This window comes from Trichechus manatus, unplaced genomic scaffold (assembly GCF_000243295.1).
Source record: "Trichechus manatus latirostris isolate Lorelei unplaced genomic scaffold, TriManLat1.0 scaffold00017, whole genome shotgun sequence".
Taxonomy (NCBI): domain Eukaryota; kingdom Metazoa; phylum Chordata; class Mammalia; order Sirenia; family Trichechidae; genus Trichechus; species Trichechus manatus.
This window is the reverse complement of record NW_004443953.1, coordinates 18,775,188-18,801,089: the sequence shown is the minus strand read 5'-3', so window position 1 is coordinate 18,801,089 and position 25,902 is coordinate 18,775,188. Positions and strand designations below refer to the sequence as shown.

Genomic DNA, 25,902 nt, shown 5'->3' with positions numbered 1-25,902 from the left:
AATCTGTCTTGGAAGAAGAACAGCCAGAATACTCCTTAGAAGCGAGAATGATGAGACTCTGTCTCACTTTGGACATGTTATCAGGAGCGACCAGTCCCTAGAGAAGGACATCATGCTTGGTAAAGTAGAGGGTCAGAGAAAAAAAGGAAGACCCTCAATGGGATAGACTGACACAGTGGCTGCAACAATGGGCTCAAACACACAAACAAGAGAATGGCGTAGGACCAGGCAGTGTTTCGTTCTGTTGTACATAGGGTCGCTATGAGTCACAACTGACTCAAGGGCACCTAACAATAACAACACATGGTGATGAATGCATGGGAATGTGTTTTGTAATCTATCAAGTGCTATATAATATTATTTTAATTATTTTAAATAAGATGCCCTATAATTCAAATCATAAGAAATACAAACTATAACAAAAGAATTACTTCCCAAGACCTTACATATACACTAATAGGGTTTTTACCATTGTAGTTCATTATGTTAACTGAATACAAAATGTTGGAAATACATGATATTGATTTCTTAAAAGCATGGATCTTGACCTGAAGAAGCTCACAAAGTAGTAATCAAGAAAGATTTGTGAACAAATAACTATAAGACAATGACAAATATCATTTTCATCAAAAATGTTAGTAAGTAGTCTATAAGGAAAAAATCTCCTACTCCTATTTAATACTGGAAAATAGAATTCATTGTCGAAAACTTTACAGAAATATTTTATGTATTGTTCATTCTATGAAGCCAGAGATGAAGAACCCACGGCTTCCATCTCAAGGTAGATAACCACCAAAGGAATTCCCATGCTCATAGCAAACATTCATTACAAAATCACAGGAGCAGTTCACCTCCCCGGAGGACTAAATTAATTCCTCTTTCAAGCAGTACAAACTGCTCATAGTTACAATATTCTTTGTCTTTAAAAGCAAAACTCTTGATTTATATTAATTTTTTAAAAACACCATACATACTTTTCATCTGGCCGCAAAATACTACAGTAAGAATCAGGGCGGTTTACAAAGAAACCTGTTTTCTTCACCACACTTTCTGCAATCACATTCAGCCGATCAAGAACATTACACAGCTTGCTGAGGAGAGAAGAAAGAATGAGAAAAGTGAGAAGAACCCAGGTTTTAATACATAATTATTTTTATAGCTAAGCAAAATGAAGTCTACAGTGATGATATTCAGGGATTTACTTCTAAAAATCCCCTGCTGGTAATTAATAAAAACATTATGTAACACTTGATTTCTACAAAATAATGTTTAATCAATCACTAGCAACAGGTGACACAAAAGAGGCATGAAGGATTTCTAACAATAAATAACGGACACCTTTATCTTGGCACATTATATCCCTGCAACAGCTTTTTCCAAAGCCTTTCACTCTTCAAGAGTTAAGTCAGTCAAGTCAATATGCATTCAAAAGATTCATAAGTGAAAAGAATACAATGCACAGTGTGAGTGGCAGGGGAAGAAAAAAATAAGAATAAATTAGCATGAATGACACCAACCCATAATTAAGCTAATATGCTAGGAAAGTGTGTGTGTGTGTGTGTGTGTGTGTGTACAGGTATTTAACTACATGAAATGATCTGGAAAAAAAGTACAGTGATTTAAGTGCAAAACAATATAGTAATATTTTAATATGTGAGACCTTAAAATAAACCTAGTGCTTATATGATGCATATGTAGTAAACGAGTAAAAAGACAATGCAAGGTTAATGAAAGTAAGTTCCTTGGAGGAGATGAGTTTTGAATCAGATCTTGAAAGGTAAAAGAGATGTGGAACTAACTAGATAGTAGACAAGAATTATTTTAGGTGAAGGGAAGGACAGCACACACTACAGGGGAAGTCAGAACAAACGGACTAAACCAAAGCTAAGAAGCTTCCTGAATACAATCAAACATTCGAGGGACAGAGTAGCAGAGGCAGGGGTCTGGGGACCATGCTTTCAGGGGACATCTAGGTCAACTGGCATAACAAAGGTTATTAAGAAAATGTTCTGCATCTCACTTGGTGAGTGGCGTCTGGGATCTTAAAAGTTAGCAAGCGGCCATCTAAGATGCATCAATTGGTCCCAACCTACCTGGAGTAAAGGAGAATGAAGAACATCAAAGTCACTAGGAAAGTACTAGCCCAAGAGACAGAAAGGGCCACATAAACCAGAGACTGTATCATCCTGAGACCAGAAGAACTAGATGGTGCCCGGCTACCACTAATGACCAACCTGACAGGAAACACAACAGAGAGTCCCTGATGGAGTAGGATAAAAGTGGGGTACAGAACTCAAATTCTAGTGAAAAGACCAGACTTAATGGTCTGACTGAGACTGGAAGAACCCCAAAAAGCATGGCCCCCAGACCTAAAACCATTCCCGAGGCCAACACTTCAGACAAAGATTAGACTAGACTATGGGACATAAAATGATACTCGTGAAGTGTGCTTAAGTAGATACATGAGACTAAATTGGCAGTTCCTGTCCGGAGGTGAGATGAGAAGGCAGAGAGGGTCAGGAGCTGGTTGAATGGACACAGGAAATCGGGGTGGAAATGAGGAGTGTGCTGTCACAGTATAGGGAGCACAATTAGGGTCACATAACAATGTATGTATAAATTGTTGTATGAAAGACTAACTTGAATCGTAAACTTTCACTTAAAGTACAACAATAAAATAAAATAAAAAAGAGATGTGGAAAATCACCATAGGGAGGGAAAATGGCAGAAACAAAGGCTAAGGGATAGAACCCTGGCTGATACATTTGGGGCAGAGCATTAAGATTAGTTTTTCTGGAACAGAATAGCCCTTAGAATAAAGAAAAAGTTATTACATTCTAGAGCCAAACAGGTGACAAGGCCCTAACATTACACTAAGGAGTGTGGATTTACTATAAATAGTCAGGAGTTACTGCAGGTTCATCCACAAATGAATGAGATAATCTGAAAGTGGTATCTGAGAAAGTGACTAAACAGTAGGATAGAAAGAAATAGAAAAAAGTGAAAGTAATGCCTCTAAGGAACGGTAGTGGAGTAGAGATTTCTGAAATGACTAGATACTTCAAAAAGAATCTGCAAATGGTATAATATCATACTTAAGTGAAATTTTGGGGAAGACAATTCAAAAGCAGTTGCAGTAGTATATCAGCAGGGAACTGCCAGAAGTTCAAGCCAGATTCGGAAGAGGACATGGAACAAGGGACATCATTGCTGATGTCAGATGGATCTTGGCTGAAAGTAGACAATACCAGAAAGATGTTTACCTGTGTTTTCTTGACCTTGCAAAGGTATTCAACTGTGTGGATCATAACAAATTATGGATAACATTGTGAATAATGGGAATTCCATCAATAACAGTTTTCCTCCATACACTATTAACTAGTGAACAAAGCCCCTCTCCCTTCTGGCCTCAGTTTCCCGAACCATAAAATGAAGGGAGCATCTGACAATGATTCCAAAACTTGGCTACATATCAGAATAAACCTGGAACCATTTTAAGAATATAAACTTCAACACTTTACCCCTGGAGAGATTACTGATTCTGGAAGCCTGTGGTGAGGAAATATGTATTTTTAACAAGAATTTAACAAAAGTTCCTCGTGGGAGTTAGCATCATGGAATGGTTGACAGCATAGCCTCAAGGTCATAAACTAACTGATTTCCATCCCGACTCTACCACTTACTATTTGTGAGACCTTACGACTTAATCTCTCCATGGCCTAGTTTCCTCATCAAAGAAATGGGCCTAATAATGCTAACTCTGTCAAGACCTGTTTGGTGATTAAGTGAATTGGTACTTGTCAAGCACTTAAAAGCCATGCCTGGTACATTAAGAACTATGTAAGTGTTTGTTAAATAATTACTCAGGCAGTTAGGTTGCTGCTGGCTGTGAATGACCTCTAACCGATTTTTCTGGTTTTGATATTGCATGATTCTCTGCCCCACTGCTCTCTAAAGAACAAGAGAGAATGGTCCTCATAAAAAAAAAAAAAGAATGGGAATTTCAGAACACTTAATTGTGCTCATGCAGAACTTGCACATAGACTAACAGGCAGTCATTCGAACAGAAAAAGGGGATACTGCATGGTTTAAAATCAGGAAAGCTGTGCGTCAGAGTTGTATTTTTTCACCATACTTACTCAGCCTGTATGCTGAGCAAATAGTCTGAGAAGCTGGACTATATGAAGAAGAACGAGGCATCAGGATTGGAGGAAGACTCATCAACAATCTGCGATATGCAGATGACACAACCTTGCTTGCTGAAAGCAGAGAGGACTTCAGGCACTTACTAATGAAGATCAAAGACTATAGCCTTCAGTATGGATTACACCTCAACATAAAGAAAACAAAAATCCTCACAAGTGAACCAATAAGCAACATCATGATAAACAGAGAAGATACTGAGGTTGTCAAGGATTTCATTTTACTTGGATCCAGAATCAATGCCCATGGAAGCAGCAGTCAAGAAATCAAAAGATCTGCATTGGGCAAATGTGCTGCAGAAGACTTCCTTAAGGTGTTAAAAAGCAAAGATGTCACTTTCAGGACTAGGGTATGCCTGACCCAAGCCATGGTATTTTCAATCGCCTCATAAACATCCGAAAGATGGACAATGAATAAGGAGGACCGAGGAAGAATTGATGCATTTGAACTGTGGCTTTGGGGAAGAATATTGAATATACCATGAACTTCCAGAAGAACAAACAGGTCTGTTTTGGAGGAAGTACAGCCAGAATGCTCCTTGGTGGCAAGGATGGTGAGACTTCATCTCATATACTTTGGACAAGTTATCAGGAGGGGCCAGTCTCTGGAAGAAGGATATCATGCTTGGTAAAGTAGAGCGTCAGTGAAAAAGAGGAAGACCTTCAATGAGATGGACTGACACAGCAACTGCAACAGTGGGCTCAAACACAGCAACAACTGTTAAGGATGGTGCAGGACCAAGCAGTGTTTTACTCTGTTGTACACAGTGTCGCTGTAAGTCGGAACCAACTCGACAGCACCTAACAACAACAACAAAAGTGGTAGGGAAAAACAGAGTTGGGCCAATTCATTTCAGCATTCAAATTACATACCAGCAACAAAACAGCCCCTCAGGAGGCTCAGCAAAGAAATTAAAAGAATAACATTTACTTTACCATAGAGATAAGCTTTTTCATTATAAGAAAAGGAAAATATCATAACCAGACATATGACTGTCTATTCACCTTTTGGTGTACTTGGCCATATCCCAAGGAATATAAACAATAGTGTGCTCAGGAGGCAAAAACTGATTGAGGTAGGTCACAGCAGCCACAAGTTCTTCACTCAGAATTCTTTCATGCTTTCTTTTCTCTCGTTCCTTTGTGAAAAAAAAAAAATTAAACACTTTGAGTGTTCTAATTACCTTAAGTCAGAACTACGGACTTAAAATTTTTATTTTTCAGCTAATAAAAAAATCCATTGCCATCAAGTCGATTCCGACTCATAGCGACCGGCTAAGGGAAGGCAAAAAACTCAAGTCTTAAATATACCGAAATGAAACCTACCTACTAAGATTAAAATAATACAAATGCAAAGAAATAAAACTGCACTGAATTGAAGTAAACAAATAATGAGCTTTAAAGACTCAAGGAGATCAGGTCTCTTCTCAGTAACTCCCAGCAGCGTCAAGAAGCCCAGCTCATCCCAGACAGGCCTGCCCGACACATTCCACATGCCAGTCAGGTAGAGGAGACCTCCTGCAGGACCAGAAGTAGGGAACCCCTAGTCCAGCCAGGTGAAGGCTAGACAGGCATTGACTGGGTCTGGACGAATAACCCCCAAACTGGCATGGCAAAGAGCGCTTTAATAGTTTTAAAATTTGAGTCTCTCAAAAACCCTGTGAAGTAATCCAGGTAGGTACTATTTTGTCTTTTACACTCTAGTTGAAGGAACTAAACCTTACCTTCTCCCTCTTTGCCTGCTGGCCCTCCTTAGATATTATACTGCCTCTCATTCATGAGGGGCTAGTGTATTATACATAGTACAAGCTCAGGGACTGGAATGCTGGCTCCACCATGTGGCCCTGGGCAAGGTTCTTAACCTCCCTGTTGTTGTTGTTAGCTGCCGATGAGTCAGTCCCCAATTCATGGCGATCCCGTCCACAACGGGGTCTGGCCACCGTGATCCATAAGGTTTTAACTGGCTGATTTTTTGGAACTAGATCGCCAGGCCTTCCTTTCTAGTCTGTCAGCTCTGTTGAAACTTGTTCAGCATCATAACAACATGCAAGCCTCTACTGACAGATAGGTGGTGGCTGCACAAGAGGTACATTGGCCAGGAATCGAACCAGGGTCTCCCACATGGAAGGGGAGAATTTTACCACTGAACCACCACTGTCCCCTTGACTTCCTTAGTTCTCATTTTTTCTTGTATAGAATGGGGTAATAACAGTATCTCCCTTACAGCATTAATGTGAGTTTTATATGAGATAAAGCATCATAAGTTCTTATCAGAACATCTAGCACATAGTACGTGCTCAATAAAAATTACCTATTTTTATTGTTACCCTGATCAGGCCTTCACTTAGAAACAAAGAAAAACAATTCAGCAACAGTGATACTGCAATGGTGTTAAGGCATTATTGCTGGCATCAAAATAAATCTATTCTGTTTTCAATTATGGCAATTACTTTTCAACTGCCAGAATTTAATTAGATAACTATTGTAGAAACAAAAAAGGGTATCTATTTTATATACCTGAATAAATCAAATGGATTTAGAGTTGATTAAGAGTGGTGTTAAAACAATTTTTTAGCTTATTTTCATATCTGAGAAAATTAAATTATACAGCTGGAATTGTTCTCAAAAGCACTTTATATCAACTAGGGAAGGTATTCTTAACATAACTGTTTTGAAATTCTCATATCAAATCTACATTTATGAGCTGGAGAGGAAAGACTATTTAATCCACCTTCGGTCATTTCTATGTAAATAATCTACTTTGCGTGTTGTCCGCAGTAGATTAGTGTAAGCGAGCTGTTTAGCAGTTAACCTCCTTAGGGTCACAGACCCCTTTAACAACCAAATGAAAAAGTGATTTGCATACAGCTTCAAATGGTTCAGAGACCGCCCCCACCCCCACCAAAGGCCATTCATGGCCCCTTAAGTTATAAACCTTTTGATGGACAGCTTATGCTGGGCCCCAAGCTGACTTCCTGTTGATACCTAGTAGCCCACTGGAGGTGTATGGATTGCTGCAAAATGTGAACCTGTGCCTCAAACTTCCACAAGTGGGGTGGGGGTGGGGGTAGGGGCGGGGTTTACAACATAGGGTGGAAGAGAAAAAAATAAAGTATTTCACTTTAGTAACTTCAGATGGTGGTAGAATAGTGACTAAATATCACTCAGTATTATTCCATAAACACTTGCATTCTTTGACTCTTTAATCACAGGTTAAGAAGGTCTTCTTCCAGTGAACTGAATAAACATCTTCTTTTATCTTTTGAATAAAATAACCAATGACAAAAATGACAATTTTTTTTCTATACCTAAACAACAACTTAATCCCCAAGTTATTCTCTAATTAATCTCTAGTTATTGTCAGGTTTTTTATTCCAGTGGAATAATATGCAAGTACAGTTTTAAAATCTACTGCCCTTTAAATACTCAAAAATAAATATACATGTGAGAAATCTGGGGAAAAACACTCTATAGTCACATGTATCAGATATTATTGTTTGAATCTGCACAATTAGTAGAGAATTATCTCAAGCGTCGGAGACCTGAATCTCCATTTAACCATAGCTTTTCAACTACACCATAAGGACTCCGTAAAACATGAACAAGAACCACTAATTTAGGTATAGATTTATGCCCTAGTGATGCCTTGTAATTTAATGTTTTAACAATCATTTATTTCTATACAAACAATACCTTATTTTCTATATACTTACTCAAAAAGTATTCATGAGTATTTTTAATATTAAAGTTTTCCTACTTTAATTTTTCAACTATGTACATTATAGCTACTGTTCAATACTAGACTAAAGTTACAAATTATTCAGCTATTGCCTTACCTTATTCTGAGTGGGCAAGGAGAGAGAAGAGACTATGAAACCTCTGAATTAATGTGAATAAAAGTCTAGAAAAGGATGTATTTACTATCTGAATAATATATTTTACAAAGTCAACTCCTGGCAAGAGACAATCCCATAAATCAAAGAGCAAAAAAGGAGAAATAGAGCAGATTGCCTCCCTGGTCTCTCCATCGACACTTTCAGGTCATATTCCTCCATACTCTTGATTACACACACTTACACACACACAGACACACACACAGACACACAGGCCCTGCTCAGGTCATATTCCTCCATACTCTTGATTACACACACACACACACACACACACACATGCACACGCCCTGCTCCATTAAGCCTGTGTATTTAGTTACATGGAGTCCCTGGGTGGTACAAATGGTTAACAAGCTTGGCTGCTAACCAAAAGGTTGGAGGTTCGAATCCACTTACAGGCACCTCAACAGAAAGGTCAAATGATCTACTTCTGAAAGATCAGAGCCATTAAAAACCCTGTGGCGGGCAAGTCTACTCTGAAAAACATGGGCTTGCTGTCAGTCAGCACTGACTCAATAGCAACTGGTTTGTTTTTTTTTTTAAATCCGGTTTTTTAGCATTGACTTTAGCCCTGTACCAGTCCATTAGTTCCCTTGGTTGAGGTCAGCCTAGTTCTTTCAAAACATAAATCTGATCATGATCCTCTCAACTGTGTAAAACTCTTCAACAGCTTTCAAGTGCTCTCAGGATAGAGGCCAAACTTATTACCACAGCCTGCAAGGTCCTGCATGGCCAGGCCATAACTATATCTTCAGCCTCATCTCACAACAGACTCTCTTGCCCTCACCCTGTGGGCCACAGCCACACAGGCTTGCCTTCTTTTCTTCAAACTCACTACACCCTTTCCTGTCTCAAGGCCTTTGTACATGCTGTTATCTCTGAGTTGAACACCATTCACTTTCCTCTTGGCCTAGTTAACACCTCTTCCTTCAGGTGTAAACTTCCTCTGGGAAGACTTCTCTCCCATCATAAGCTCTCACAGCACCATTTACCCTGGCTTGGTGCCTCTGCCTTTATTTCACTATCTCCTCCATTAGACTGTTAGCTCCATGAAGGAAAGAACCATTCCATATTGCTCGGCACATAGGAAACTCTCAAAATTACTCGTGAAACGACTGACTAAATGGACACAGGATTCCTTGGTCTTTAATTATACTGAGTTATAATTATTAACCAATCTCTCAGAATAACCTCAAGACACTACTACGCCATTGGCTACCACAAAATCATAACATAACAAAACCATCACTTTTTATACTCTCCGGGTCTCCTTGGTTGCTGACTTAGATCCTTTCAATTCATTTGGCTACAAGAGACGCAGATGAAATTTACTGTCTAGTTTCCCTGCCCTCCATCACAGGCCTTTGGCCTGGGTGCCTCCTCATTCCCACAAGACATGTTGACCTGTCAGTGTACCTTGGCAAGGTAGCAGGGAGCTATGAGACCAATGCTACCACCTTGTCTGGGCTTCTCACAAACCTACGTCATTCTGGAGCCACTACAGTATCCCACTTTCTGAGTCTGCCCTACCAAAAAAACCCATTGCCGTCGAGTCCATTCCAACTCATAGTGACCCTATAGGACACAGCAGAACTGCCCCACAGGGTTTCCAAGAAGCACCTGGTGGATTTGAACTGCCAACCTTTTGGTTAGCAGCCTTAGCTCTTAACCACTATGTTACCTAGAGATCCTATTAGTACATATTGATTTGCCCAGAAAGAGATCTTACGGATTGTCAAGGGAGAAGGCTATACCAAGGCTAGCTTGATCTCCCTGCTTCCTTCTTCAAGTTGTCCTGCAAACTAAGGCAGAAATTTTACCCATACCTAGTTCACATATGGAAATCAAGAGCTGGACACACTGCATCACACTCTTCCCTTGGAAACATACCACTGATCCTCCTAGCTACCCTGGGAAGAGGCAACGTGGGATCTGAGGCCAAAGGACAGGCTCAGACAGCTCAGACATAGTGAGCCACTACAGCGGAAAAATCTCCAAGTCTCGCCTCTGGAGAGAGGTAGAGCACAGCTTATTAATTCCCTTTGTTGTTGTTGTTAGGTGCTATCAAGACAATTTTTGACTCACAGTAATCCCATATGACAGAATAGAAATGCCCGATCGTGTTTTCTTGGCAGTAATCTTTACGGAAGCAGATCATCAGATCTTTCTCCCACAGAGCTATTGGGTAGATTTGAACTGCCAACCTTTTGGTTAGTGCTGAGGAAAAAGGTTGCCCAGTGTGTTTGAATTTCATAACAAAAGTATATCGTACCTTCACTAAATTCAAGATGATGATGGGGGAGCCAAACCTCTGAAGCATCTGGTCAAAGTGAAGGGCAGCCACATGTGCAAATGGATCTGCCTGATCCACTGAGGAAGAAGAAAGGATGAATAAATACCAGGATGAAAATTAGAAAGCAGCAACAAAAGTAGTGTTGGGGTTTTTGTTTGTTGGTTTGTTTGATGTTTAAAGAAATAGAAATCAACTAATCTTCAGATAGTTTCACTTCCCAAATCCCTCTCAAAGGAGCTCATCGGGCACTCATTCATCACATATTTACTGAATCTGAATGATTCTTACATTTCTGATGTGAAATACAAATAATTTAGTAACAGTCAAAATTAAAGAAAAATTTAACATTATTGCATAAAAATAGAAGAAGTCCTTCTAAATTATCTATCTTCCAATACTAAAAACTCAGTGAAACCTAATCATTTGTGAGATTTCTGTGACAATAGTTCATTATCTCTAAATATGGGTAAAGAAGAATTACTATTAAAAAGATTGTTCCACGTACAAGTAATAGGAGGTTTAGGCATCATGGTTGAAATGTCCTGAGACCAGTATAAAGGAACTGATCCTCTAACTTGTACATAAGAAGAATAACTTCCTGCAGTAAAAGACATCACAGAAGCATCGCAGAGTATTTGCTCAGTCTCCACTTCATTTGCAACATCACCCTGAAAAGAAACATGCATTTAAAGTTACTATTTTATGTTTTTAGAATTTTCTTAATGGAAAAAAAAATTCAAGTACACAATGAAACTTAATTCCTATCCTTAGAATGTCCTGAAAGACGTAAATGTTGATCAGTATTCAATGTGCATGTAAGTAAAGCAAAACCATTAAAATGCAATAAAGGAAGGCAATTAAAAATAGCAGAGAATGAACAAGCTAATAATACAAGTGGTATTATCTGTACTAGTGATACAAGAGAACAGCTTTAGTGATATAAATGGTGGGGAGGGAGAGAAAAGAAATACAAACACATGAACTCATATGGGAAGTTAGGAAGACCAGCAGAATACCAAAATTCAATTCTGAAGACCAAGGAGAAATGAAAAGGACAAAAAAAAAGACTCAAATAATGCCTGATGGACAGAAGAAAAAAAGCGGGGGGGGGGGGGCAGTGCTTGAAGTAGTTTGAAAAGCATATAAGGATATGAGAAAGTATAATATCAGAGCCATTAATAACATTTGTTTATTTTCTGAATATTCAGATGTAATAATATAGCTGCAAAATTCTAATTTCTTCTTACAGTACCAGTTATAACTATTTTCATTGTTTGTAATTTTAAGAACAATTTTGCTATTTTAAGCCAGGATCAAAATCTCATTTTATCTGTCTACTCAATCACACACCTGCTTAAGACTCAAGTTGTCTATCACAAACAGAGTCAGGGCACTCAAAGGAGATTATGTGAATGATGGCAGAGTAGATGAATATTTGTTGTTATTTTTTAGTAGTGAACAGCATAAGGAGTCTGTCTCGAGATAAGCTAAAGAAAGGGCAAGAGGGCAAAAGGTTTCTGGCACTTTGCTCTTAGTCTTCTCGTCAACGATGTGCTTCCAATAAGTGCTGAGCTCCACTTATTCCTTGGGTGGAGGTGGTTTGCTATCTTCATCTCCACATTAAAAATGTACTATATTCTTCCATATATTACAGAAACAGCTCATCCTCCAAAACATTAGACATTCCATAACTCCCTACAGCATTGCATAACTCACTAAGATAGCTGATTTTTCGAATATCTGTATATTACTCATATTTCTCACAAGTTTCAGATACCCCAGGGAATTAATTATTCTCTTGATAATGTCCAAAACTAAGAAATCCCACTTTTTAAAATTCCAGTTTGCTTCATCTATGCCAGCAAAGCTGATACTAAAGGATAAAATGCCAAGAGTACTGCTGTTTTTCATCTTACCTCACAGTTTGCACCTCTCTTTAGAAAACGGGTCCCAGCAAACTTACTGGATCTTCTAGCTATTAGGGTGACATACACTGGTCGTCCATAGATCAACAGCTCTTAGAAATCAAGTTAAAGTGGTTTAGCATTCATGACTGTCACACCAGATCATAATACCTTAAATACATATTTAAATACATCTTATACCATGGGCTAAAGAACAACTAAAAGCTCCATCCAAGAAAGGAACAGCACTGGTTCTAGCTGTTCTTCAGAACTGTACAGGCGTAAGAGCAAAAATCGACCCTGCCTAAGGAATGGTTTCTATGAATTTCAGAGGAAATAGTAACCAGGTGTAGGGTGACTAGCCTAGGGAAAACCTGGTACTTCCTCACAGCCAAGTAAAGGATGTGAACAGGTTCAACTAATCCTTTCTCAGTCTTCAGAGATCATAAACCTCTCAAAGAGAGTACATATCATTCAATTGAATGTTTACATTATGAAGCAATATATAATTTTGAGGGAATAAAATGAGTACAATACAGTAAAAGCAGACCAAACTGCAAAACCTTAACACTGAGTGGACTATCATGAACTGCCTGACCAACATGCAGCTTATTAGTTATGTTACCGCATTTAACTTTCTGATCCTCAGTTTTATCTTTTGTAAAATGGAGTAAACAATAGTAAAATAACACTTCATTAGGTGCTGGACTAAATGAAATACTGTGTGTAAAACTTCTAGTGCTGGCTTAGTAAATGTTCACTAAATAGCAATGACTTTTATCATCATATAGACTTCCAGAATTCATTAGATGCTTGATGATGAGGAGACTAGATTCATTATTTAAATTAATGAGCTTTAAAATTATAATCTATGATGCTGTTCACTATTTAAAAAAACAAACATTTATTGTCCTTAAGATATGCAAGCCCTAAGCTAGCTCTGGAAATATAAAAACAGTTTAGAAGCACCTTTTAGGAACTGCCTTTAGCAACTGTAGCACATTCTTTTTGGTGTCCTTGGTGGTGAAAACCTGTGTTCTTCCCAGTAGATTTTACATTTGGAAACAAACAAAAGTAATTTAGGGCCAAATCTCATTATCATTCAGTGAATGATCAAGTAGATGATCCCACTCAACTGGTTGAAAATGATTACAGGCAGTTCCCGGGTTACAAACTTCTGATTTATGTACAACCCGTATTTACAAACCAACCCCCATAAAGCCTGTTACAGTAAACATTCGAGGTACATACAGTGGTTTGTGATAACAAACAGGTGCTACTTCGTGATGTACATCAAAACATTATTATTGTTACTGTATCACTATGTTAAAGATGTTTTAGCGTATCTGGAAGTGTTTCTTTTTTATGCATAGAAAGTTATACTACAAACATTTGACTAACCGACATTAGATATGAACCATACCTAACTCTCCACTTACATAGAAATTTGACTTAAAGACAGATTTAGGAACAAAACTTGTTTGTAATCGGGGACTGCCTATATAAAGTAATGACCCTGATTTTCAAGTGTAGCACATAATCTCACTCATCTTCTTTTCAAAATTTCTCTGTCTTCATCTAGACACGCCTCTCCTTCACTTGCCACAGAGAAGACACTGCTGCCCCTCTTCAAAGCTAACCTCTCATTCTGTGCCCCTTGATCCCACTCCTTCCAAATGTTCTGGCACAAAAAAGCATAAGAACAGTTAGTCACATTCGCCCACTAAATGGTTTTAAAACAATCCTTTCTTTAAAGTTTTCACTAGGTCTTTCAAAAGCCTAAGACACAAGGAAGAATGTCAACTAGGAAACATGTTGGCTGCACAAATGCCCTACTTGATCTCAAAAAGTGGTAAGAGAAACCTAATCACCACTTCTACAAAGTATGCACTGTATTCCTAAACCTCATAACATAATAGCACTTTCTTGGAAGGTTCTCAACATAGCTAGAAATTAAATGGAAGATGAGCCTGTGAAAGAAAAAAAAAAATCTTAAAATTGAATTCATCACCTTACCCACTGCTTAACACTGGCGTTGTGTGCAATCAAGTAGATGCCGACTCACAGTGATCTCTTGTGACAGAGCAGAACTGCCCCACAGAGTTTTCTTGGCTATAATCTTTACAGGAGCAGATCACCAGGTCTTTCTCCCAAGGAGTCGCTGGGTGGGTCTGACCCACCCACCTTTTGGTTAGCAGCTGAGCGCTTAACCATTTGCACGACCAGGGCTCCTTAACACTACCTCTACATTATCTGTTATGCCCCCTTCAAATCCAGGCCTTCTTGTATCATTTAACTTAATTCAGCTTAAAAATAGCTGTCAGCTTAAGCTTCCTAAATACTATTTTGCATATGTCAGCCTCCTGAACAAATACTGAAAGAAGTTTATGATTATTTTAGCACCAAATTCAAAGTCCTTAGCCTGACCACATAGGCAATCTGTTGACTGGCAATCTGATTCCCACCTACTAATCTCCCTCCTGCTACATCATATATCCTAGTAGTTTTACAAGCTAACCATGAGAACATTCCCATATACTTTTCCACTTCTACACTGATGGTGCTTCCTGACCCATGATACCTCTCCCTGCTCACTGCTCTAAGACCTGGCCTTTGTTCAGGGCCCAAGTTCTACTTTTCCCATGAGCCTGCCCCATCCTCCCGGATCTGTCAATGATACTGCCCCTCCTCTCAACTCCTATGATTCTTACTACCTACACCACCTACTGTGCACACAGCATTTTCTTCCTTGTTCTTTATTGCTCTTTCTGTGTATATAACAGGTCTGTTCAGGTAGTCTGCATTCCTCTTTGTATTTCCACTACACGGGTGTTATGGATTGAACTGTGTCTCCCAAAAATATGTGTTGTAAATCCTAACCTCTATGCCTGTGGTTATAATCCCATTTGGGAATGAGTTGTCTTTGTTATGCTAATGAGGCAGGATTAGTGTAGGGTGTGTCTTGAGTTAATCTCTTTTGTGATATAAAGGAGATTAAACAAGCAAGTGAAAGAAGCAGAGACGGGGAAGAAGGATGACAAGCCACATGAAGATCACCCAGGAGCTGATGCTCAAAGAGAAAAGGAACTTACCCCAGAGGCAACAGAGAAAGAAAGCATTCCCCTAGAGCCAGCACTCTGAATTTGCACTTCTAGCCTCCTAAACTGTGAGAAAATAAATTCCTGTTTGTTAAAGCCACTCATTTATTGTATTTCTGTTATAGCAGCACTAGATAACTAAGATAATAGGACTATGGGTAAGTTTTCCTGTTCGGGTGCATAGAGTAATAATTACAATCTTATAATTCATATATAGCTATCTACAAATTGGCACAGCATACATTTAATAATATGTAATATATATCTTAATTGTTTTTTAAAAAAGGATACTTGACTGTCCACAGAACCCATGAATAATATACAACAGCCAGTCACGATGCACAGTATTTTTAATTATTTCCAGAAGTTCACCGTTCCACACATACTTCATGTAAGGCTCACTACAGATCCCAAATACACCTGAAAAATAAAAGTTGGTATCAGAAACATAAGGCAATTAGTTGAAATTCAAATCATTTCTAAGTTCTTCAACTTCAGTTTTTAACTTCAAAATACAATGCCATTTTTAGGAGGTATCATTGATATCCTCATCCAGAACACAGTGCTGATTCTGTACAAAGTCAAAGAATAAGCACATTTTCTGACTAGTGAGAGTTTTTAACTTAAGAGAAGAGAAAATGATGGGGACATTAAGAACACATGAACAAATATATTAGTAAAGCTGAAAGACAATACAGAGTAGTGGTTGAGAACACAGCTCTGGAGTCAGAGTGCCTGGGTCCAAACCCTGGCTCAGAAGAGAGACTACATGGTCGGCAGTGTTACTCACTATCTCTGTGCCTCCGTTACCTCACCCGTACTTATTTCATGTGGTTGTTGTAAGGATGAAATGAGTTCATAATGCACATAAGTGCTTAGAGCATGCCTAGTGCACTAAGAATGCTTCCATAAGTGGTAACTGTTATTATATCAGGATTCTGCTACACAAGGTATTAATTTCATCAAACATGATTTCAGCACACATAGATGAATTTATTAACAAATGAGTTCTACTGAACTTGTATGAAGTTTAAAATAAGAGGTATATTTATAAGGCAATGGTTTAAATAACTGTGACAGTTTCTCGATAGCAGGCAATCAGCACCGATTTTCTCCCCAAAACATAATCTGTTAATTTCCTTAAGAGTATTTATATACTATGATAAATACACTTTTGCTTGATTCATAAACACTAAACCTTCTCTGCCCTCTTAGTATGTTGCATAAGAGCATGAATAATAAATACTAACATGGGTTGGAGTCCTGTCTTTGAACTTACCAGCTCTGTGACCTTGGGAGAGTTACTTAACATCTCTGAACCTTCATTTTCTCAACTGTAAAATGATACTACTACTCACCTCATAGACATTGTTCAGATTAAATAATACATGTAAAGTGCCTAGTACACTGCCTGACATATAGTATAGACTTTAAAAAAAGGTATTATTTTCCTTTTCTACCTACTTCCACACCTTCTACCGTCACTCTCTGTTTCCTATCAGTCTCCCCCATCATTCATATTTATCAAGCAGACTTGCTCTAAAGGTAACAACAACAACAACAAAAAAAAATTAAGTGGCTTCACAGGCTCAATTCAGATACCAGAACAAACACCCAAATCCAGATTTTGGATGAGACGTAACACAAATTTAGTGATACTTTTGGCTTTAATATCACTAAGTGTGATATTCAGAAGTAGTACACGTAAATATACAGGTACACATTATCTTGTCCTACACATGTCTCTAGTGGTATGGGTTACAATTGAGGTATCTGATCCAGGGCAAATTTATGTGGTCTAGACGATGCACTGGAGGAGCCACACTGGGTTTGGTCTTAACGCCAGCGACATTCAATCAAATAAACTAACAAGAGTCAAGGGCAATACCAGGTATGACATTCAGTTTAAGTAACGACCTCAGCCGTCTTTGAGAGGACCAGAGCCTTTGGCAGTGCAACAGATCACAGCTTCTTCTTGGCGGTCCTGCAAGGACAAACCCTCTGGGGACACTTTAGATTGGAGTCTACCTTTGCACACACATATCTATCTCTATCATTTAAGTGGCATAGAGAAAGGCACCCAAAGGCACTTCTTGCTTATATTTCCATAGTCAGTCCAATTCCGTGAAACTGCCTTAACTTTAAGTTTGAAATTATTCCCTCACAACATTTTCATTAGCAATGTCTCTGGCTTTAGAGTTCTAGATCATTCCAAGAATCCAGGGTAAAGGTGTAGGTTCTGTTCTGTGATTGGTTAGTCCAGCATCCCCGGGGTCACCTGGACTAGTTACGTAGTGGTCCTGCAGTGATCCTACAGTGGTCTTGATAGAAGCAGGGCCCAGGAGGGGCCAGTGGGCCAGCTGGAACTATCAAAGGAAGAACAGCCTCCTACTTGCTACACTGGTTCTTCTGGACACTAGCCATGTGATCTTGGGCAGGATATTTAATCTCTAGGCCTCAGTTTCCTACTGAGTCTTTATTTCTACAAAACTGGCATTATACCTACTGAGCAGAGTTTTTGTGAAGATTAGAAATATTATATGTAAGTGTCTAGCACACAACAGACAACCAATGGTAGCTTTCTTCCAAAACAGTCCATACTGAACTGGTCTCTATGAAAGAAAATAAAATGGTGTGTATTCTCCAGTATTCAAAAAACAATTCTCTATTTAAACTTCTCCAAAAGTCTAGACCTAAATGTATTCCATAAAAAGTGCATGAATAATTGCTAGAAGATGTCAGCATACAATTTTCTGACTAGCCTACAAATGAAATCACATGACGATTAATGATCTCTATAAAAATGAATTGGTCAAGTTCATGTATCAGAAACAACCCATGTAAAGACAAAGAGCAATGAGCAATGGAAAATATGAGGAAAATGTAAGTGCATTTAATAAGAAGCCACTTCATCGATACCACATTAACATACATTAATATGCTGAAAACCACCTACCGCTTCCACCCTGTGTAATTAATCCTTCATCTTCAAAGATGTCAAAGCTCTCCTGGCGAGCCTGGGGAGCCTGGGTTGTTTCTGACTTTAACATCTCCAGGGGCATTCGCAAGACAGTGAGATTATACTGAAGAGAGTGGGACAAATCATAGCTGTAACTGAGAACAGAACTGAAACTTAGTAAGAATTATAAAAGCAAAGCATATTTCACAGCCTTGGCTCCCATACAGAATTAAAATTTGTGAACTAAATTACTAGCACCTGTTACTTGGAAGCAATGCTGTTCAAATGAGTACTGTAAAACATAGCAAAAAATGAGCATAAGTGGAAACAGAAAAACTCATTGCATGACTTAAGCATTTGTACATCTAGAAATATAGTCATTGATTTGTACAACGTGCATTTCTTGATTCACTCTGAGTCAATCTAAATTGACTGGTAGAAAGGAGACACGCTCTCATGGGTATCTGAATGGGGGATCTGTAGGTGCTACAATATCCATTGCAAGAGAGAAAGTTTCTGTATTCCAGTTTACCTATGAACAAAAATAATTCTATTAACTATTAACGATGGTATTATAATTGACTTTGTGATAAAACAGAAATAAACAAATAACGTAAGTCATTACAGAGAAACACATTTTAGGAGAGTAAAGGCCATTCAAAAAACTATAATGGTCTCTCTGCAAATAAAATTTAGTCTTTTGGGCTAAAAGAAACCCTTTGTAATTCTCATTTCACATAATAATCTTTTTATACACAGCTCTAGCTATACATTATTGACATGGAATTTCAGAAAGTATCTAGAATTCTTTAGTATATATGCAAGTTTGTATTTAAAGTATTTTAGGCATATTTTGAAGATGACAGTTACAGTTCTGCCTGGAGAATCACATACATTATTTTGATTATTTCTTCAATTTATTCTTACAATTTGATTGAAATTAATTTTCTGTTTCATCTGTGGAATTCAATTTTACCACATTTGCTTGATGAATTCATTCATTTTAATAGCATCTAATCTCATAGGAATAAAGTATATAACATATAATATATACATTTCTACAGTAAGAGTTGGTTTTTGACTTTTAACAATCTACCTAAAACAAATAGTGTTTTCCAGCTGAGTCTTACGAATGTAGTAACCTTTTCAAAAGGCTATTTAAGAGACACAAAAACTAACCTACATATTTTTACTTATGGAATGATTCGATCAGAACTCAGTATGGGGATGGAGAAGAAGTTGAGAAATACAAAGCAGAGACCATTTCTAACAGTACTGCCAAGCATCAGTAATAACTCAACAAATGCTGTAAACATAAAATTAAGCAATAAAGGCCCAAAAGCAGGTGATAAGACAAATAAAATGGAAGTATGCATTCAATAAACAATTGTGGAGATGAAAATTATTTAGTTAGGAGCCCTTCACTGTAGTTAAAATAATTAACTTCCTTCAGTTTTGCATCAATGAAGACATAATCCATTCTACATAATAGACATGTTCTCCACAGGTTAAGAAATAGTTAGCTATATTAACAATTTAAAAAAAAAGAAGAAATAAGAAAAATGCAACGTACCCCTTCAGTATAAACCACCAATATCTATAAACCCTCTAGTCTTTCTTTCAGTCCTAGGACTCAAGTCCTTATTTGTACATTCTATTTTGTGTTCTATTTTTCAGTATGGACATTTTAGCTAACAGAATTTTCCATTTATCACACTAACACTGTATCTACCAAGTCCACATAATGGTCTCATTAATGGTGGTATAACACCGTATCACGATGCTGTACCATAATTTACTTGCCCATTCCTCAGTTATTGGTACTTGGGCTGCCTCTGGGTAGGTAGATTTGTTTGTCTGGGCTATCATAAATAGAGAAACTATGAATGTTTCTTAACAAATAGGGATGAATATTTTCTCTACTGATTTATTTTCTTAGGATATATTTCCATATATATTTAATGCTATATTTCTCTCCAGAAAAACTATTATATTTATAATGCCACCAGCAATATTTTGGTATTGCAATAATCCTTCCTATTTTGAATTTACTTTTACCTAAGTTTTATAGATTATTAGCTGGAAAATGAACTATGAACCTATCACAACTCTATATTAGAGGCCTGGTATAAATTTAACTTGTATAATTCATAACTACAATATGAGAATGTTTCTTTAAACTATATTAAATACCTAAAACAAAGATGATTTTTATAGAAAGAATACTTACCCTTTAATTTAACATCTGGATTTTCAAATGTCAGATTTTTAAGAGGAGGAAACATCTGCACTTTTATACTTTTGGATGAAATAATTTGGCTATTTAAAAAAAAAAAAAAAACAGAGGAGAACTACCATGTCCTCTGATTCTGTTTTTATCCTCTGGAAAATAATATGAAAATTTAAGTGATTGACAGGAACAAAACTAAGCTCCAACTTACCTAAAGTAAAAATTGCTAGATAGGTCCACATTTTGGAATATTCGTAGATACCTTAAAAAAAAAAAAAGAGAAAAAATATTACATTCACACAATACTATTATTTTTTCATAGTTTAACATATACACGTTTACTTTTGTAAATATATTTATTAAAACTAAAGAATTAATCCATCACTGGAGTAGAGATTTCATCTGAAGCAATTTCTAAGTCTGCTGATCATTCCTTCAGACATCCTTAACTTTGTAGGGTTGCCTATTTCCTCATCACTGATTATGTCAGTGAGAGGGAAAGTCATGCACCAATACCTGTGGGACACTTAACTTTGAGCAAGACAGAAGTAAATCCTGCTTGTGTTTTTACAATGTGCTTTGTAAATGCTATGAGGTTGTAAAGTGAAGAGTAATAAAAACAAGCAAAAGTATGGGTCACCATACTTGTAATTTGGAAAGTTTTTTAAACTGCAAAAAAAAATGTACAGAATAAAATATCCATGTACCTGTCACTGAGGATTAATAAACACTTAGACTTATTCATATTGACTTCAACTTTTTAAAACAAAATAACTAAAACATGATTTAAAAGTTAAAATCTCCTTTAAACGTCCCTAGTCTCATTCTCTCTCTCCAGAGGCTATCACTGGTGTTGCCTTCCAGTGAATCCTTCCAGCTCGTGTGTCTTTACTTTTATCAAATTTACAAGTATCTTTAAATAATACACAGCACTGCATTGCGAATTTTAAATATTTACATAAATCATTTCAAACTCTGTATATAATCCTACAACTTGCTTTTTTCACCGATTTTTTTGAGATCTAGCCATGTTGAAACTTATGGATTTAATTTGTTAACTTTAATTGATGTTTGGTACCTCATAGAAAATATGCCACATTTTATGTATTTGTCCCTCTGTTGATAGGCTACTAGGTTCTTTCTAGTTCTGCACTATTAGATACAATGAGATACAATCCTTCAAAGACGATTCCCATACATGTTTGAGTGTATGTATATAGTAGAGTTTCTCTAGGGCGTATACACAGAAACAGAACAACAACGACAAAACCAAACCTGTTGCTGTCAAGTCAATTCTGACTCATAGTGACCTCATGTGTTACAGAGTAGAACTGTTCCATAGGGTTTTCTTGGCTATAATTGTTACAGAAGCAGATCACCAGACCTTTCCTCCATGGCACTAATGGGTGTGTTTGAAGAGCCAACCTTTAGGTTAGTAGCCGAAAACAAACTATTTGTTCCACTCAAGGATTCGCTGAGTTATAATATATATGTATTTTCAATTTTGCTAGAAAATGTCAACTTGTCCTCTTAAGTGGCTGCAATAATAGCACTCCAACTCACAGTGTATAAATGCTTCCGTTTCCTACATCTCTGCTAACACTTGATACTGGCAGACATTTTAATTACTCCCAATTTGACTAATGGGAATGAAATGGTATCTTTTAAATTTGCACTTATTTCTCTGACTACAAGTATTATTCAGAATCTCTTCTGTGAGTTGCCTGTTTATATCTTTTGACTATTTTTCAATTAGGTTGTTTATCTTTTTCTCACTGCTTCATAGAAATTCTTCACATATTATGAATACCAATTTTTGTTATACATTGCAAATATCAACTTTCATAATGCTGCTTGTCTCCTAAAATTTATCTAGATTGTACAGACATTTATATTATCGATATCATCAAATAAATGCCATGGGTGACCCTGCTGGTATTTAAAATACTATTAGCATAGGTTCCAGCATCACAGCAACACACAAGCCACCACAGGTTTCAGTGGAGCTTCCAGACTAAGACAGACAAGAAGAAGGACGAGGCAATCTACTTCCAAAACAATTAGCCAGTGAAAACCCTACGAATAGCAGCAGAACATTGTCTAGTATAGTGCCGGAAAATGAGTCCCTCAGGTTGGAAGGCATTCAAAATACAACTGGGAAAGAGCTGCCTCTTCAAAGTAGGGTCAACTTTAATGGTGTTGATGGAGTAAAGCTTTCGGTGCCTTCATTTGCTCATGTAGCATGACTCAAAATGAGAGAAACAGCTGCAAACACTCATTAATAACTGGAACATGGAATGTACAAAGTATGAATCTAGGAAAACTGGAAGTCATCTAAAATGAAATGGCACCCATAAAGATTGATATCCTGGGCACTGGTAAACTGAAATGGACTGGTACTGGCCATTTTGAGTTGAACAATCATATGGTCTACTATGCCAGAAATGACAAACTGAACAGGAATGGCATCACATTCATCATCAAAATGAACTTTTCAAGATCTATCCTGAAATACAATGCTGTCAGCAATAGGATAATATTCATAAGCCCACAAGGAAAATCAGTTAATACAACTATTATTCAAATTTAACGCACCAACCTCTAAGGCCAAAGACGAAGAAATTGAAGATTTTTACCAACTTCTGCAGTCTGAAATTGACCAAATATGCAATCAAGATACACTGATAATCACTGGTGATTGGAACACAAAACTGGAAACAAAGAACGATCTATAGCTGGAAAATATGGTCTTCGTGATAGAAATGAGGCCAGAGATCGCATGATAGAATTTTGCAAGACCAACAACTTATTTACTGCAAATACCTTTTTTCAAACATATTCCATCCAGCAACTATACATGTGGACCTCCTCAGATGGAATACACAGGAATCAAATCAACTACATCTGTGGAAAGAGGCAATGGAAAAGCTTTATATCATCAGTCAAAACAAGGCCAAGGACTGACTGCAGAACTGACCATCAACTGCTCATATGCCAGTTCAAGTTGAAGCTGAAGAAAATTAAAACAAGTCCACAAGAGCCAAAGTACAACCTTGAGTATATCCCACCTGAATTTAGAGACCATCTAAAGAACAGATTTGACACACTGAATATTAATGACCAAAGACCAGATGAGTTGTGGAATGACACCAAGGACATCATACATGAAGAAATCAAGAGGTCATTAAAAAGACAAGAAAGAAAGAAAAGACAAAAATGGATGTCAGAAGAGACTCTGAAACTTGCTCCTGAATGTCGAGTAACTAAAGCAAATGGAAGAAATGATGAAGTAAAAGAGTTGAACAGGAATTTCAAAGGGTGGCTCAAGAAGACAAAGTAAAGTATTATAATGAAATGTGCAAAGACCTGGAAATGGAAAACCAAAAGGGAAGAACACGCTCTGCATTTCTCAAGCTGAAAAGAACTGAAGAACAAATTCAAGCCTCAAGTTGCAATACTGAAGGATTCTATGGGCAAAATATTGAACGATGCAGAAAGTATCAAAGAAGATGGAAAGAATACAGAGTCACAGTGTCAAAAAGAATTGGTGGACATTCAACCATCTCAGGAGGTAGACTACAATCAAGAACTGATGGTACTGAAGGAAGACATCCAAGCTACACTGAAGGCATTAGAAAAAAACAAGGCTCCAGGAATTGATGGAATACCAATTGAGATGTTTCAACAAATACATGTTACCCTGGAAGCACTCACTCATCTATGCCAAGAAATTTGGAAGACAGCTACCTGGCCAACTGACTGGAAGAGATCCATACTTATGCCTATTCCCAAGAAAAGGTGATCCAACAGAATGTGGAAATTATTGAACAATATAATTAACATCACACACAAGTCAAATTTTGCTAAAGATAATTAAAAAATGATTGCATTCATACATCAACAGGGAACTGCCAGAAACTCAAGGCAGATTCAGAAGAAGACATGAAACACGGGATATCACTGCTGATGTCAGACGGGCCTTGGCTAAAAGCAGAGAATAACAAAAGGATGTTTACCCATGTTTAATTGACTATGCAAAGGCATACCATAACAAATTATGGATACCACTGCAAATAATGGGAATTCCAGATCACTTAATTGTGCTCATAAAGAACCTGTACAGAGACCAAGAGGCAGTCATTCAAACAGAAGAAGGATATGCTGCCTGGTTTAAAATCAGGAAAGGTGTGTTTCAGGGTTGTATCCTTTTGCCATACTTATTCAATCTGTATGCTGAGCAAATAATCCAAGAAGCGGGATTATACGAAGAAGAACATGACATCAGGATTGGAGAAAGACTCATTAACAACCTGCGATACGCAGATGACACAACCTTGTTGCTGAAAGCAAAGAGGACTTGAAGCACTTACTGAGGAAGATCAAAGACTTCAGCCTTCAGTAGGAATTACACCTCAATGTAAAGAAAACAAAAATTCTCACAGCTGGACCAATAAGCAACATCATGATAAAAGGAGAAAAGAGTGAAATTGTCAAGGACTTCATTTTACTTCGCTTCACAATCAATGCTCATGGAAGCAGCAGTCAAGAAATCAAATGATGTATTGCATTGGGCAAATGTGCTGCAAAAGACCTCTTTAAAGTGTTAAAAAATAAAGATGTCACTTTGAGGACTAATGTGTGCCTAATCCAAGCCGCGGTGTTTTCAATCACCTCACATGCATGTGAAAGCTGGACAATGAATAGGAACACTAAAGAAGAACTGATGCTTTCGAATTACGGTGTTGGCAAAGAATACTGAATATACCATGGACCTCCGGAAGAATGAACAAATCTGTCTCGGAAGAAGTACAGCCAGAATGCTCCTTAGAAGCAAAGATGGCAAGATGTCATCTTATGTACTTTGATCACGTTATCAGGAGGGAGCAGTCCCTGGACAAGGACATCATGCTCGGTAAAGTAAAGGATTAGTGAAAAAGAGAAAGACCCTCAACGAGATGGACTGACACAGTGACTGCAGCAATGAGCTCAAACATGGCAACGACTGTAAGCATGGCACAGGAGTGGGCAGTATTTCGTTCTGTTGTACATAGGATCACTACAAGTAAGAACCAACTCAACGGCACCAAATAACAAGCACATCATCATCAAATATATCACTGTATTCCTTATGGTTTGTGATTTTTACATTTTGTTTATGAAATCATTCTCTGCACAAGGATCTCAAAAAATATTTATCTTTATTTTCTTCTGGGAGTTTTTTTTTAAATTGTGTTTGTACTTCTGGAACTGCTTTTTGAGTATTGTCCAAGATTGGAATCTAATTTTATTCTAGCCCAAATGTAAAACCAACACCATTTAGCCCATC

At 37.5% G+C, this 25,902-nt stretch overlaps 1 protein-coding gene across 3 annotated transcripts in view; it reads right to left on the bottom strand.

Moving 5' to 3' along the window:
• FIG4 (FIG4 phosphoinositide 5-phosphatase) overlaps nucleotides 1-25,902 on the bottom strand; it is a 141,832-nt gene that overhangs the window by 78,811 nt on the left and 37,119 nt on the right. For all 3 annotated transcript variants that reach the window (XM_023727647.1, XM_004372458.2, XM_023727648.1), the window contains exons 5-12: nucleotides 20,788-20,838; nucleotides 18,344-18,501; nucleotides 15,679-15,807; nucleotides 12,302-12,402; nucleotides 10,891-11,053; nucleotides 10,365-10,462; nucleotides 5,208-5,341; nucleotides 975-1,091 (exon numbers count right to left, since the gene is read on the bottom strand). In XM_023727647.1, the coding sequence (XP_023583415.1) occupies nucleotides 975-1,091; nucleotides 5,208-5,341; nucleotides 10,365-10,462; nucleotides 10,891-11,053; nucleotides 12,302-12,402; nucleotides 15,679-15,807; nucleotides 18,344-18,501; nucleotides 20,788-20,838 (951 nt within the window). The remainder of the gene's footprint in view (nucleotides 1-974; nucleotides 1,092-5,207; nucleotides 5,342-10,364; nucleotides 10,463-10,890; nucleotides 11,054-12,301; nucleotides 12,403-15,678; nucleotides 15,808-18,343; nucleotides 18,502-20,787; nucleotides 20,839-25,902) is intronic.